The 15,806-nt window shown below is 44.9% G+C and overlaps 1 protein-coding gene across 1 annotated transcript in view; it reads left to right on the forward strand.

The window, feature by feature from the left end:
* Positions 1 to 1,840: 1,840 nt before the first annotated feature.
* The window catches only part of SNX24 (sorting nexin 24), a gene marked incomplete at both ends in the record, with an annotated part of 128,141 nt that continues 114,175 nt past the window's right edge, over positions 1,841 to 15,806 (forward strand). The window contains one exon of the mRNA XM_084251658.1: positions 1,841 to 1,900. Coding sequence (XP_084107784.1) covers positions 1,841 to 1,900 — 60 coding nt within the window. The remainder of the gene's footprint in view (positions 1,901 to 15,806) is intronic.

Below are 15,806 nucleotides of genomic sequence, written 5' to 3' on the forward strand. Positions count from 1 at the left end.
TATTTCTGCCATCTGCCTGTTCTGCTCCCCGCTCTATATATGGTGAATTCTCTCACCTTCCAGTGCCTCTGACTGTACCCCAATTCTTATATAATTAAATCTTTAAAAAAAAAAAAAGACTAAACAGCAACTGATATCAAGTATTTTGATATATACTCCTGGGTTACATTACCCACCAGGACTTGAAATTGTCTTGGTGGTCTTCCTTCTTCAGCAGCTGTTACTTTAAAAATAAAGGAAACTGGGCCTCCCTGGTGGCACAGGCGGGGTTGAGCAACATGCTGTGAAGCTGTCTGCAGCCTCTGCAGCACAGGTTCAATCCTGGTCAATCAGTGAGAATCCCACATGGCGCAGCAGACGTCTCCTGTCTCGCCTGCTGCTCCCCTCAGCAGTGTATTTCAGTCAGTCTGCCTGTTCTGTTCCCTACTCTGTCTCTGGTGAATCCTCTCACCCTCCCGTGCATCTGGCCTGTACCCTGGTTCTAGCATAAAAATAAAAAAATAAAGGAAACTACTACTTAATCCTTGAAAGTCCTCTCTTACAGAATACTTGATGAGGTTATTTTGATGCTTAAGTGGGGCATGGTATGTAACAGCATCTGGCATAGTACCTGTTGCATGCCATTGGCTTTGTAGAAAGTATGTAAATGTTTATATAAAGCTTTCAAGGAAAGTGTGCTGGGCACTATGCCAAGCAGGAGATAAAAACATTTTTTTTAAGGCACTTCCCCTAAAACCTAGGGGGCAAGACAGATGAAAAATTCACACAATATAGTGTGATTGTCATGAAAAACTTATCAAAGGTGGTCTCTGAACTGGAGAGTATAGTTTAGCACTCACTCTGGTTCCATGAGGAGGTGCTGGCCAGGAGGAAAGAAGTGCGGCTGGTCACAGGGCACAGCTAATGCTGAGGCACCAACGAGGTGAGGATGGGCCTTTAGATGAAGCTGACATCAAAGGCTTTGCGGGGTGCACATCAGGAAAGTTTTAAAAGCAAAGGCCTGATTATTTCTCTTAGCTCTGACACGGTCTCCTAACCCGGCTGGAACAATCCCTGGCGTCAAGGGCAAGCTAAGGGGCAGCCATGCAGCTCACAGACAGGTCACTTCTCTGTGACCCCCAGCTCATCTCCAGGTTTCTGCTCTGCTCTGCGCTCTCACCTATAAAGCTCGCCAGACAGTGTCCTGGACAGGGATACTTATTTTAGGTATTAGATACTTTCCTGTAACTAGTTTCTGACCCAGAGGTCAGGTTCCCAGGCAGACTTTAGAACCGGAGCCGGAGCGAGCACCTCAGGGACCAGCCGACTTCCAGGCTCCCAGTCTCACTCAGAATGAAACGACCCTGAAACCTAAGGGCCGCAGGAAAGTCTTGGTAACAAGTTGCTGGGGAGAGAGGGGGTGCCCCGCCGTTAATGTCAGCCAGGACTTAAAACGGAAATTCAAAACAAAGCAGCTCCTTGCTTTTCTATTCTTGGCTCTCTAGCAATGCTAAGGGGGGGAGGGGAGCGGGGGGGGGATCTTGCAAACCCGGCGCCCGCCGTACCCCCCGAGCAGAGCGCGCCGGGGTGGGGCCCTGTCCCCGGCGCGGAGGCGCGCACACCCCTTTCGTGCAGACTCACAGCTTTGCAGGCGCCGCCTCCTGCGGGCCCGGCGGGGCTGCGCGTCCTCCAGGCCCGGGACCCGGAGCCGGGGCCCCTGCCGGGCGCTCCGGCCCCCTCCGGGGCCGCGGGCGGGGCGGCCCCGACGTGCCGCGGCGGGCGGGGGGCGGGGCGGGGGCGGAGCGGCGGCCGCGGCCCTGAGCCCGCCCCCCGCGTCCCCCGCCGGCCGGCTGGCGCGGCCATGGAGGTGTACATCCCGTCCTTCCGCTACGAGGAGAGTGACCTGGAGCGGGGATACACGGTAGGCGCGGGCCGCGGCTCCCCAGGGCCCCGCGAGCCAGACGCGCGGCTCCCGCGCCCCGGAGGCGCCCCCCGGCCGCCGCCGGCCCTGCGCAGGGGCTGCCCCCCGCTCTGCTCCCCTCCCCCAGCGCAGGGACGGGCTGCGCCCGGCGCGGTTGTCAAGGCAACGGCGACCCCTCTCACCCCGGCCCGGCGGCTGCGGGCGCCCGGGGTCCCCGGGTTCGGTCGGTCGCCCCTCACAGGCCGGGGTGCCGGGAGCCGAGTCCCCACCCCCTCGGATGCGGTGCTCGCCCCGCGCCCGGCGCCTGTCCTCGGGGGGGCCCCCCTGGACTGCGTGGGTTCGAGCGCAGATGTGCCCCCCTGCGCTGACAGAGGGGGTCGCGGCGCGTGGATGCTGGCTTCCAAGTTGTGTGGATTCTCTCAGGCGGAGGATGAGCTAAGCTTTAACATCCTCCCGAGCCGAAGCGAACACCTGTGTTGCTTTTAGATGGTTTCCAAAGTTTCCCCCTCCCCTGGTTCTGCAGTGCCATGAAATGGCAAAATCAGGTGCTTCCAGAGCACCATTCTGCACCTGCAGCTGGGGTGCGGAGAACTGAGCGCCCCGGCCTTAGCTGTCAAGAGTGGAGGGGTGGTGGGGTGCTGGGGTGCTGGGGTGCTGGGGTGCTGGGGTGGTGGGGGGCGCACACGCCTGCGCCAAGGCCTGGTGGGACCTTTGAGTAACAAGTTTAGCGAGTGGAACCGTGTAGACGCTTGACTTCCCAAAGAATGTGGACATCTTTATCTAGACTATCTTTGCTGGAGGGGAAATGCCTGCTACATGCCTCAGTTACAGGATGGTAGGTTTGGGGCGGATTGCAGAGGGCAGTCTGAAAGAATTGTTATTTTGTGCACTAATCACTCCCTTGCTAAACACCTCTTTGGTTTGCAGATTATTTTTAAGTGCCCTGGTGACTCGCTTTGGAGCCTTGTGTTTTCCTAGTGAACACTAGATCCCTTCTCAAAGGAAGATTTAGAATTCAGATTAGAAATTGGGGGAAAATTTCAGAGTATGTGGGTTATTAGAGTTAAGTAGAGTGCTGGGTCCCAGTGTCCCAAAATGAGTATTCAGGGTGCTTTTCATGGGGAGGGAGCTGAGTGGCCAATTATATAAGTCATCCTTTCCACTGAACTAACATTTGGTCAAATACTCTAGCTTCCTTTAAAACACACACACACACACACACACACACACACACTTTAAATATGAACCTAGTCAAGGCTTTTTCCTTAGTCTTAAAACCCAGGTTTTCTTCCGTTCCTCTTGGATGGCACAGTCATGGCAGGCCCACCATGTTGGGGACATTCTTTTAGGATCTGAAGTTAAAAAGACTGCTTGATAGGAGACTTGGTCTTTAAGACCAAGGAAAGAGGAATATTGTCTCCTTTAGTCCAAGGTAAAAGTAGTTGTATCCCCAAATAAGCACCTGTAGGTACATCAGCATTAAGGCTCCTTGGCCATTCTTAATTTTCTCTCTTTCGAGGATTTATTTAGCCCCCCCCAAGTTTTCATATCCCTTTTTATTACTTTTTACAAACCATTCTCCTGGTTGTGAATGAAAACGATTTGGAGAAGTCCTTTTCTTGGTAATCTTAGTAGTTTCAGGTTTGCTTGAGTGATGAGACTGTGTGTGCTTTTTTGTAAGTTTTTTTTTTTTAAATATCACATAATTCAGTTAGATGGTTAACTATATTGTTAAAACACCTTCTGCAAGTGATTTTTTTCCTCTTGCGAATTTGTGAAGCATCTGTTTCTCTGTTTGCACTGAGCAACTCTTTTGTAATGATTAAGCAATTTATTCACTCATCAAATATTAACTAAGTGTTCCTCTGCACCTCAGTTCTTGGTGCTAGGAGTATAGTAGTGAATAATATTTCATCTTAAAAAAAAAAAAACAATGAAAAGAAATAAAATCAATAAAATCTTAGTTTCCTAAAAGAGAAGCTTATAAAATAATACACACTTTACTATAAAAAGTACCTCATTGCCTAGTGACTGCTTCAAATTTAAGAACTATTATCACATTCTAACCAATTCAGTAATGGGAAGCTCTAAGTAGAAAGGGAAATTTCTTCCTCCCTGCTTGTACACATGCCTGCAGAGATCAAACACAGGGGAGCTCTCTTAGAGACTTTTTCCCTATGCTGTGAAAACCTAGATTTTCTTTTTAAGAAAAATCACCAGAATTTACTTTCAACATTCATCCTTCAGCTTCTGGATATTCCGTGTTGGTATGTGTAGTTCTGAATCCTAACCACCAGCCAAGGGATCTTCCACAGTAGAAAGGACCATGATTTGAGTGCCTGGATCTTATTAATGGCCAAGACATTTGCTTTTGATATTAGCAATTGCATCAATAGATCACCCCTGTGCATGCTTGTTTGTGTCCACTGCTAGGATTTCTGTAGGGCGTGAACGAAAAATAGTACTTCTGAGTCTTCTAAAGTCTATATATATTTCTCAGAGCTTCAAAGAATTTACACAGTGATGTTCAAGGTACAAAATAATTAACCTTGTAAGGAGTAATGACTCTTTGTCCTTTGAACATATCAGCATTAGGTGTGGGCCAGCTGGGGGTGGGCAAGGAAGAGACTGAAATATGGAAGGAGGTTGTTCCTGTTCTTCCAATATCAGCTCATCCTGGAGGAATAAGATAAGCAAGGTTTAGTCAGCCCAGAGGCCTAAGGGAGGGAAGCTGCTGTTCTTTGCTTAGGGTGCTGTGCTAGGTGGGGATGGGGTGCTTAGGCATGCTGATTGTGAAATCTGATTAGTTTTTGCTGGGCTTGTGAATTCTAGAAAGAGGAAGTACAGGGGAAATGTCATCTTGTGGGAAAGGCATTTTAAACTTCCGGATGCACCAAAAACAGAAACGTGGGAAGGGGTGGAATTGAAATCATTTTAGTTTACAAAGAAGCAGGAGAGACCACTGGAACAAAATGCAGATGAATTCTGATAGGACTTTATGAAAGTTTATTCTCGTCCCCTTCCCACCCACCTTAGGGCTTATTTAATATCTGTTTCCCCTGCTAGGTTGGCAGCTCCTTGGACAGTGTGCAGCTCCCCTGCTGTCCCTAGTATGGGGCCTATCAAACAGTACGAGTACACCCCATGTCTGCTGAATAAATAATGAATGTTGAGTCTTCTCACAGGAGAAGAAAATCTGAAGAGCAGAGCTCCTGAGCTTGAAGCGCTCAGTGGGCTGGTGGGGTCAGGGTGCAGGCTGGAGTTTCGAGTACCAGGGGTTCCAACTCCACATCTAAAGACACCTGCTCCCTAGCCTGGGGAGTCATAAGGAGCACTGTCTTTCACTTCAGACTCTGGGAGTCACAGGAGAGATTTTGAGGAAGGAAATAACTTGGTTAGTTCTGTGTTTAGAAAGATGACTCTTGGAGCCTGGTCATCTCAGAGACACTTGCACAAGAACCAGAAGGCAACTTGGAAGGAAATAGGATGGTGCTCTGGTCAGCAGATGTGAGGTCAGGGTGACTCACGTGTGCGTGCCTGTGCCCGCCAGTAACCTACGATAACTGGTTCTTGGGGAGGAGGGGATTCATGTGGGGCCAGTGGTTTTGGTGATGAGTGAGGATCTTTAATTTTGGAGTTAAGGATATGCATGGGTTTGGGCTAGAAATATGGCTTGTGTAAGGTCATTCAGTGTAACATGAAAAAGCATATAAATCGGTGCTGTTCCTTACAAAGAGCTTGCAGAGTAGAGAAAGCTGAGGATAAAATTCTAGAACTTGAGCGAGCAAAGATGTCTCTGCACAGCATCCAGAAGGAAAGGAAACCTAGAGATGTGAAGCAGCTAAAGGAGAGACATTAGGTGCTTTACAAGAAGGAAAGTTCTAGATGCCACTGACTAATTGTGAGGGAAGATGGAGAACAGCCCATTGGATACAAGGAATGGGTTCCTGGGTGCTGGTTAAGGCTAGTTATGTCAATTTTAAGATATCTTGGTAAAAACAACAAAACTGGAATTATAACTTAGGTCACAACAACAACAAAAAAATTGAATTCCATCACTGTAAAAATGAAGGCATTGAGAACGTTTTTCAAGTGTGTATTTACTCTGTGACTGACAGTGTTTTGCTTATACAAATGTATCTTTTTTGAGGGATTTGGAGTGTGTCACTAGTGTACTTGATGTATGAGGCTTTTCAGAACATACCTTTGCTTCATAGATACATGATCACTGTGTAAGGTTGCAGGAATCCTTATTGGTTAGATTAAAATACTAAAATGGAACACTATAACAAACCATCATTTTACTCCCTGCTCACCTGCCAGTATTTCTTCATTCTTACTTCATTCACTGCTCCTTGTTCCCCCATCTTTTAAAATAAAAATTCCTTAATATTTTTAAGCAAATATAACTTTGTCTGTAAGTATTTCACCGAGAATGGCTGATGAAGACATTTTAAAAAATCAAACTCAAAATTAAATATTACCACAAAATGAGGAATACCTTAATATCCCACTTATTTTTAACATGTCCCCGTGTGAATATTGCCTTGGCATTTTCAGTGATGTGCAGGAAGAATCGTTTTGCCCTTTGATATTTGTGAGAACGAGACTGAAAGCTTGCATGAGGGGACTCAGTCACTCGAGAATGAGAATGAACCACCTCTCTCTGCTTTTATCAGTCTCCAGAGTAGCTAGCTCTCACCTGCCTGCAAATTGCAGCGTGCTTTTGTTTGTTTGTTTGTTTTGTAAACTGTGACATCTGGAAGAGAAGAAGGTATTTTTTGAGAGCAAGAACACTTTTCCCCCAGTAGTGCTGAGCAAATCTTAATCCATATCTTCTTATCCCAGCCGGCTTCTCCCCCAGTCCTGTTACAGGGGGATTTCTGGGTGCTGACTGGCTGGCATCAGGGTTACCTGAACCCAGAGTTACCTGAAGCCACATGAGGATCACTGAGCCAGATGGAATTGTTCCAGGGCAGGGAGAGGGGCAGCCCAGACCCCGCAAACCTGCCTGCTCTAAATAGGTTCTGCCATCCTCCATATCACACACACCATATAGGCTTTAATGGGAAGGAACTTTAATACAATTAGGAAACAAGACAACAGAGGCAAAGAATCTAGTTTCTAAATCAAGCACCCAAAGTTACCCGTCCCCTCGTGGGTAAAAGTCCATCCAAATGGGACTGGCCCAGAGCAAGGCCCCAAAGCCTGCCATGAGTCTAAAGCATCTTCCAGTGGGGACCCCCAGAAAAGGGTCAGAAACAACCAGCCAAGCCTGGAAGGAAAAGAGCAAAATCAAAATCAAGATAAAAGTTGCCATTGTCACCTCCCCACGGGTCTCACCCACATCTGTGTCACCCAGTCCACGACCAAAAGACAAGCGCAGTTTCTTTACGTGTCTCTAGGCTCCACGTGCCTCCTCCAGGTCTCCTTCTGGCTCCATCCTGCTTCCTTCCTTCCTCAGTCTCCTCTGCAGCTTCTTCTCTCCCTGCTCAGCTCCACCCTCCCTTGGGTGGGGCAGGAAACCTGGAACCTCCCCCTTTCCTGGGGACCACCCTTTTACAGAATCAGAACAGGGGGCATCTCTAGAGCTGGCAATGAGGTCAGTCCATTCCTAACTCAGTAGACATGACGTTGGGAGGCAGACAGAAGGTGGGGAGACCGCTGTGTGCAAGCAGTGTCTCTCAGCCACCCACTGCGGTATCTGTGATGGAAGACTGTGTGCCCAGGACGTGACTGGCACAGTGCCTCTCTCAGGGTAAGCCCACAGCGCAGGTCAGATGTGTGTCAAGTGATTAAATCAAACATGTACAAGATGTTCCTTACCCTTAAGGATGAGAAATACAATTTGAAAATATCCTGGGACATTAACCAACACAACGCCACATTGCTTTAAAAACAAATCAAAATAGGTTCAAGAGAGTTGAATTCTGCAAAGATGCTGCTTAGAAAGGCGGGAGCAGAAGTAAGTCTATTTTCATTGAGGTAGAAATACATCTGAATCCTTTTAAAGAAGTTTTTATTTTGTAATTCTTTCTACTACATAAACTTTCAGTTTTGAAATAATTTTAGATTTTCAGATGCTTTGCAGAGTCAGGATTGAGAGTTCCTGTATAGCCCTCGCCCAGTTCCCCTGTACTGGCTTCTGTCTTACTTTAGCAAACAAGCATTGGTGCATTGGGAGTAGCTAAATTCCAGATTCTGTTTGGATTCCACCAGTTTTCCCACTGATGTCCTTTTTCTGTTCCAGGATCCAATCCAGGATGCCATATTGCATTTAGTTTTGCGTGCTTTCATGTGATACTAAGTTAGTAGTCCAAATGCTAGCACTCTGTGCCTCAAAAATGAGGGAAGTGTGTTACTGGTAATGAACCTGCCTAGATCAAATTTTGGTTACATTGGATGCTTCCTGGCTACTTTTTACCTTTTGGCAAAAACCCATTTATAATATTTTACGAGCTTGTGACGGAAACTGATACAGCCTAATTGTGAAAGCACAGGCTGTGGACTCGGACTCGCTGTCAGCCTACAAGTCTTGCCTCAGGTATTTAGCCCACACACTCCCTACCCCCTTATTCTTGGGGAATGCCTACCAAAATCCCCCAACCCCTCTTCGTGTGCCTAAAGCCATGGATAATGCTGAAACCTGCATTCATTGAGTTTTTTCGTAAACTTGCCTATATTTGATAAAGTTCAATTTATAAATTAAACATTGTAAGAGACTAGCAATAGTAGCTATTAATAAAATAGAACAATGATAACTATTTACTGTAAGAAAAGTTATGTGAATTTGGTGTCTCTGTCCAATTATTTTATGTAATATTTTTGGACCATGATTGATCATACGTAATGGAAACCACAGAAGGTCAAACCATGGATAAGAGGGATCAGGTACATCATCACCTTATTTCTCCCATCTGTGGAAGACAGTAGTACTGGTACCTGCCTTATGAGGTGATTTGAGGATTGAGATATCCTTGCAAAGTGCAAGGAGTGGTGTCTCTACCTGTGCTTGTGATTCTTTCTTATTTCCAATAATGACTATCTTGAAGTTTACTCTTTTTTAAAAGTTCTTCAGTGTGAATTTATAATGTTAGCAAAAACCCAGGAGAAATACGTTATGGAAGATAAATTCTTGCAAATACTTGGATGTAGTTCCAAAGCAGCAATTTTATAAAACCAACTGATATTCCTGTGACACCTCTCAAACTATGTGTTTGAGTTTACTTTACTACTCTTATTTACTTCACATGTTTAGTATTTTTCTTCAAGATCAGAAAGGTTAGTATGTTTGTCCAAATGGTGAGGGCATAGCAGGGAGACATAGAGTACCCATGTCCTACCTCCCAGCACCCCGCACCCCCCCAACCTGCACCCTCTTCAGCCACAGGCACTGTCACACTCAGACTTCCCATTCCCTTGCTGGTCTTCTAGCTTTTCAGTGGAATTTAGCCTTTCACATTTTTTAATGGAATTTCCTGTTATTTATTGATAGCTTTGTGTGTGTCTTTGCCTTATTACGTTCCTATTGTTGCCTTGCTTCCCCTCCTTTTAAAAGTAACTGTTAATTTTGGAAAATTTCAGCATAGGCATTAACAGAGAGGGTAATGACCCCTTACTCAGCTTTACCAGATGATAAACTCTCGCAGATTTCCTTTCCTGCTCTGCCCACCACTCCTTGTCTACTCTCCCCAGTTTTGTTTTGAGGTCAACCTCAGACCTGTGTGTTTTATTTTCAGTTTGTGTCTAAAAACCAAGATTCCTTTCATTAAAAAATAATCACGGTATTATCACACTCCGTTAAAATTGAGCACTCATTCACCAGTATCCTAGTCACTCATGTAGTTTCTCCTCTTCTTATTTGTCCAGTGTATGTTTGTCATCTTTTTTTTAATGCACTTCTTTGGAATTGAGGTTGAAACTAGGTTCGTATATGATTGCTTGATCTGGAGTCTTTTTAATCTACAGGGTTTTTTCCCCACCTCTTTCATTTTTTGGTTTTTACACTTATTGTATTGTGTAAACTATGATATTTGTCCTGTAGAATTTCCCCTACTGGATTTTGCTGTTCCATCCTGTGTCATTTTTTTTTTTTTCTTACATCGTTGTTCATTTTGGTACAATATTTGATTTCTCCCCTCAGGTATAATCCCCATAAATTTCCCATTATCACCTCACCTGTGAACCATCGCCATAGTCCCTTGTGCTCTTCCCTCCCCTGTTTTGAACCCTTTCTTTCCCCTTCTGGTGTCTCATATCTATAATTTTTTTAAAAGATTTACTTATTTATACAAGCACAGGTACAGTCAGAAGCGCAGGAGGGTGAGAGAATTCACCAGAGCCAGAGCAGGGAGCAGAACAGGCAGACTGACGAAGTACACTGCTGAGGGGAGCAGCGGGCTGGGCAGGAGAGGTTTGCGTGCATGTGGGACCCTCGCAGGCAGCCGGGGATTGAACCAGTGCTGCAGAGGCTGCGGGCAGCTTCACAGCCCAGCACTCAATCACTGCACCACCAGGGAGGCCCTCATATCTATAATTTGCCTGCTAGTTTTGTCTTTTCTTCCCTGTCTTAGACCCTTTTGTTTAGTTTCCCTGTATTTTTCCTATAAGTGAAATCATGCAAATATTTTTCTTTTTTCTTCTGACTTATTTGAACATAATCCCTTCCAGCTCCATCCATGTTGCTGCAAATGGTTTAAGTTTATCTTTTTTGATTGCTGAGTAATATTCCATTATATATAATGAAATGTGATACACACACCCCCCACATCTTTTTGATCCAGTTATTTGTTTTGGGGCATCTAGTTGTTTCAATATCTTAGCTACTGTAAATAGTGCTGCAGTAAACACAGGAGTGGAGGTTTCCTTTTGAATTAATGTTTTTGTGTCCTTTAGGTAGATCACTAGTAGTGGAATTGATGGGTTATATAGTAGCTCCATTTTTAGTAATTTGAGAACCCTCCACACAGCTTTCCTTAGTGGTTGGGTCATTTTACATTCCCACATCCTGGTGTCATTATTAACACATTCTCTGTCACTTACACTATAAGAAGGTTGAGACTTGGTTATTTACAAATTTGGCTGGTGATGCCAGCAGACAGAGGAACATCGCCTATGGCTGTTCACTCCTAGTGGTGACTAAGTAATGATGCTCTCATGTTACCATTCTTTGTGCTTTTATTGGCTTGAATACATGTAGAAGAAGAAACTTTGCCTTGTAAACTAGTTAATTACTCTGAGGTATAGCTTTATAGGAAAGGCAGGATAAATGCTTCATTCTCTCTTTTATTGTATAGTTTTCCAAAATGAGTTTGTGGCCTCCAAAGATCACAAACTAAAGGTGATCACAGAGACTTGTTCTTAAAAAATTAGTGTTATTGGGGCCTCCCCTGGTGGCGCAGGCTGTTGAGCACAGCACTGTGAAGCTGTCTGCAGTTCTGCAGTGTAGGTTTGATTCTGGCTGGTGGGCGAGGGTCCCACATGGTGCGGCAGACCTCTCCTGTCTCGCCCGCTGCTCCCCTCAGCAGTGTATTTCAGTAGATCTACCTGTTCTGCTCCCCACTCTGTCTCTGGTGAATCCTCTCACCCTCCCACACATCTGGCCTGTACCCCGGTTCTTGTATGCATAAATAAATAAATCTTTTTAAAAGATTAGTGTCATTTTAGACCTATGATTATTAGCGTATGTGCTATAGTTCAGTCTGTTGCATTTATCATTCTGTGCTTTTGGTCCTATCTTCAGCCACTATTAACTTTTGTCTTTTCAAGTTGGGAACTGTGTCCTCACTACAACTTACTCATAACTTCTTGCTTCCAGTATGACAAGATACTCTGATGCATCCTTTACCTTTCCTGCCCCAGAGGTGGAATTAGCCACTTCTCTAAAGATCCCTGGGTGCAGTGAATGAGATGTTTAGGGACCGTGATCTGGGCACTGGGAGTGCACATTGACACTGGATTTGTGACGATTTCTAGATCTTTTCAGTTATCAAAGCTGTGAATTTTTTTTGTTGTTGTTGTTGTTTTGTTTTTTTTTTTTTATAGAGGCATGCTTTATTTATTTGTTTTGTTTATACATGCACTGGGTACAGTCAGAAGCGCGGGAGGGCGAGAGAATTCACCAGAGCCAGAGCAGGGAGCAGAGCAGAAGGACCGAAGTACACTGCTGAGGGGAGCAGCGGGCGGCAGGAGAGGTCTGCGCGCCATGCGGGACCCTCTGCCGGTGGCCGGGGAGCAGCCGGGGATCGAACCGGCGCCGCAGAGGCCGCGGGCAGCTTCGCAACCCAGCGCTCAACCGCTGCGCCACCGGGGAGGCCCAGCTGTGAATTTTTTTAAGGACCAAAACTTGGTGAATTCAGGAAAACAGAATTTTTTTCTTGGATACTTCTGTTTCAATTGTGTGTTTCCACCCACATTGAAAAGCTCGGTCTTTTAAGTGCTGAGACTAATAGAATATATCCCATTATTAATTTACGGCCTCACATTAAATGCATCAGTGTGTCTTCACTATAATACCTGTCCTGCCATCACAACATGATTGCTAGATACAGATTAAAATGTTTCTAACAAGTTCTTTTATTCTTACATCTAGCCCAAGAGGGATCTAGGAGTCTAGTCACTATTTGCAGATCACTGGATTGATTCTTCTCTGCTTAGCTACCCAGTCTCATGTTGTTATGCTTTAAATTTTTTATTATCATCTTCAGGTTGTTTTTAAAAATCAGTATTGCTTTCTACTGTATATTGTTTATACTGCATCAGGAGTATCTGTGGAAATCAAGCTTCTGTTAATGTTCTTCCCAATCTGTTTCCTTCTTCTCCCACTTAAGACCACTTTACGAAAGGGTATGGGTTTGTACCTCCGCTTACAATACAAAAATATAGTAACCAGTACTAATGTATTTGTGTTCCCGCTCCTTTTCGCAGATGAAACAGTAGAATATTAAAACCACCTTTCTTTGTCTTAGCAGTCTGCCCTAGAGAGACTGCCCAGGGGTGCATCTGCGAGGAGACAGTGGCAGTTTCCGTAGCTCTTGCGCCTTGCTGGCCGCCTTCCAAAGTCTTAACGCCTCGCCTCTTTTCGTTGTTTTTGTCAGTATTTCTTTGGAATAGATTTCTAGCAGTGGGTTACTGGCTCCAAAGGTAAATGCCCACTTAATTTTGCCAGGTATGGTCAAATCCCCTGGTGAACTGGTGGTGCACTTTTGCATTCCCTTAGCAACTCAGGAGAGGGTATGCCTGCTCTGGGACAGGCTGCGGGGCTTTCCCTCAGGTTTTCAGATATTTGCCAATCTGATAGGTGAGCAGTGTTGTCGCAGTGCAGGTCCTGTGCAGTTTGCTGGCTCAGTGCCGGTGGTTAGGTTGGGCACTTGAAATGCGCTAATGTCCCTTCGAGTTGCTTTTTCTTTTTGTGAAGGGGGCTGGTGGGTATTTGAAATAAGCTCTTGTCAATTTTTATCAAAAATTTGAATTGCTTAGATTTTTACTTTATAATTCTTTTTATTCTTGGAACATTTAAAAAATTTCAGCTCAGGGCCTCCCTGGTGGCTCAGGGGTTAAACACAGCGCTATCAAGTTATCACCAGCCACTGCAGGATGAGTTCAATCCCCAGGCGGCCAGGGAGCTACCCACATGGCACAGCGGACCTCTCCTGTCTTTCCCACTACTTCCTTCAGCAGTGTACTTTGGTCAGTCTGCCTGTTCTGCTCCCCACTCTCTCTGGTGAATCCTCTCACTCCCCACACCTCTGGATTACACCCCAGTTCTTGTATGCATAAATAAATAAATATTAAAAAAATTTTCAGCTCATAAGATAAAAATCTCATATATACAAAATACCCGTGACTAACATCCCTTAAAGTGAATGTGCAGGAGAGCACTGGAAATAAGCTCTTGAGAGGACAGCACTTCCAGCCTTTTCTGTCTTCGTTGGGGTTGGCAGACACCCAGAGGGACCATGTTGCATCTGGCACATGTTGGTTGTTTGTCCCTGATGCTTAGAGATGACAATTAGTGATTCCAACATCCCCAAGCTCTGCATGCAGTGAAGGCAAATCCGTATCTAGAGTGTCCAAGACAATAAGAACAAATCATGTCCCTTCCATGATGAAGCAATGTGATGTGATTAACCTGCCACCAGCTTGCTGGCTGCTCACCCAGGGCTCAGCGTTCGTCTCTGCTGCAGACAGACTGGTATTTATCAGCGCTTCTAGCCAGCTTGGCTCTGCCTGGGCTCAGCCACATGCACTTCGACCCCGTCACATATATAGACTTCCATCTGGCGCTGGAATATTGCTTTACTTGCCTGAATTTATAGTTCAGTGAGTCAAATAACACCCCATTCAGGATGGATAGTAACTTGGTGGCCCATGGTTAAGTGTTCAGCCTCTACTAAGGCCCAATAGTGAGCCAAGAACAGTTCCCCAGAAGGAGAGAGGGTGGCCCCACTGTGGCTCCCCAAACCTAAGACCCTGCACTGTGCTTCACACAGTGCTTCACAGCAGGGATTGTGAGTGGCTCCTAAGAACACCCCAGTCTGCTACTGTCACTCATACACCTTTGGATTTGCTAGATCTTAATGGCCCAGGTGGCAATGCAGATCTCCCAACAGCCTGGACCTGTTGCAGAACATTCTCTTGCTCTAGATCCCCCCCAAAGTAGCAGTCATTCAGTGAAGGTGCTGCACTAACAAGCCCACAAGATGTTGCCTTCAGAATCCAACCCACATGACCCACATTGTGAAGGGCACTTTGTATTACTCAGCCAGAGGGTTTAAATATTAATCTCACCAAAACACCCTCACAGAAATACCCATAATAATGTTTGGCCAAGTGTCTTGGCACCCCTGGCAAAATTAACCATTATTGTTCCTTTTAACAATGAAAATAACACTCAGTCAAGTCATAAACACTGTAATGTTTTTTCCTCTCTTTTAATTTCATTCTGATGGACAGAGCATGAGAAAACAAGGTTTGATATTTTGCTAGCTGATATTATTCTTAAGTGATGTTTACTCCCTCCTGCAGTAGGAAGGTTTTTTGCTTCAGATGCACGCCTTTGGGAAGCTCGTGTCTCCCTTTTAAGAAGTGAACATAGTGCAGGGAATAAAAATTTATAGCAAAGGTCTGGGGTTTTGTTTTTTTGTTTGTTTGTTTATATTAAGGTACAATTAGATCTCACTGTCAGTAAAAATTGATGGCTACAGCTACCAAGCTATTGAGCCTGTGCTAATAAATGCAACAGTTGTTCATAATTTGGTGGTAAATGACCTTTAAATGTAGACGTCTACAGAGGCTGTCCTTGGGGAACAATTTAACTTCCAAATGACACCCATGAGTACTTGTTATCATTTAAATATGCTTCCTTTTGTCAATAACAGAATAACAAATACTGGTTAGATTTCTAATGTTGATTCAGATACCAGGAAACCTGCTGAATAAATTAGTGTACATTTGATTTATATTGACCAAAATTTTTTACATTGCTCTGTTACAGGTCAAGGTGACATGCATTTAAATGCACTGCAGAGCAGAGGTTACATTTGACTGACATGAATGCTTACGCTGTTTTAAATTAACTTTTAAAATATTATCCTAAAATTCCTTCTCAAGCACCAATTATTAGGAACCAGATTGAAATTAACTGAGGACATTGGTGAGCCCTAATTTAGAAGTCAATAATCTGGATCTTTCCCATCAAAATAAGTGGAGGAAATTATTGCTACATTTTATCTTATAATTGGTCGGGAAATCAGACCTGCTCTTTCCATTGTAGTCTGTGAATTCATTGTGGGGTTTCCACTGATAGTTTTGCAGAAACAGCCTGAGATAACATTGAAAAAAGCTGAAAAATGTGCCTCCCTGGTGGTGCAAGGGGTTAAGCACCGCACTATGAAGCAATCCAAAG

The sequence above is a fragment of the Talpa europaea genome (assembly GCF_964194135.1).
Source record: "Talpa europaea genome assembly, chromosome: 13".
Taxonomy (NCBI): domain Eukaryota; kingdom Metazoa; phylum Chordata; class Mammalia; order Eulipotyphla; family Talpidae; genus Talpa; species Talpa europaea.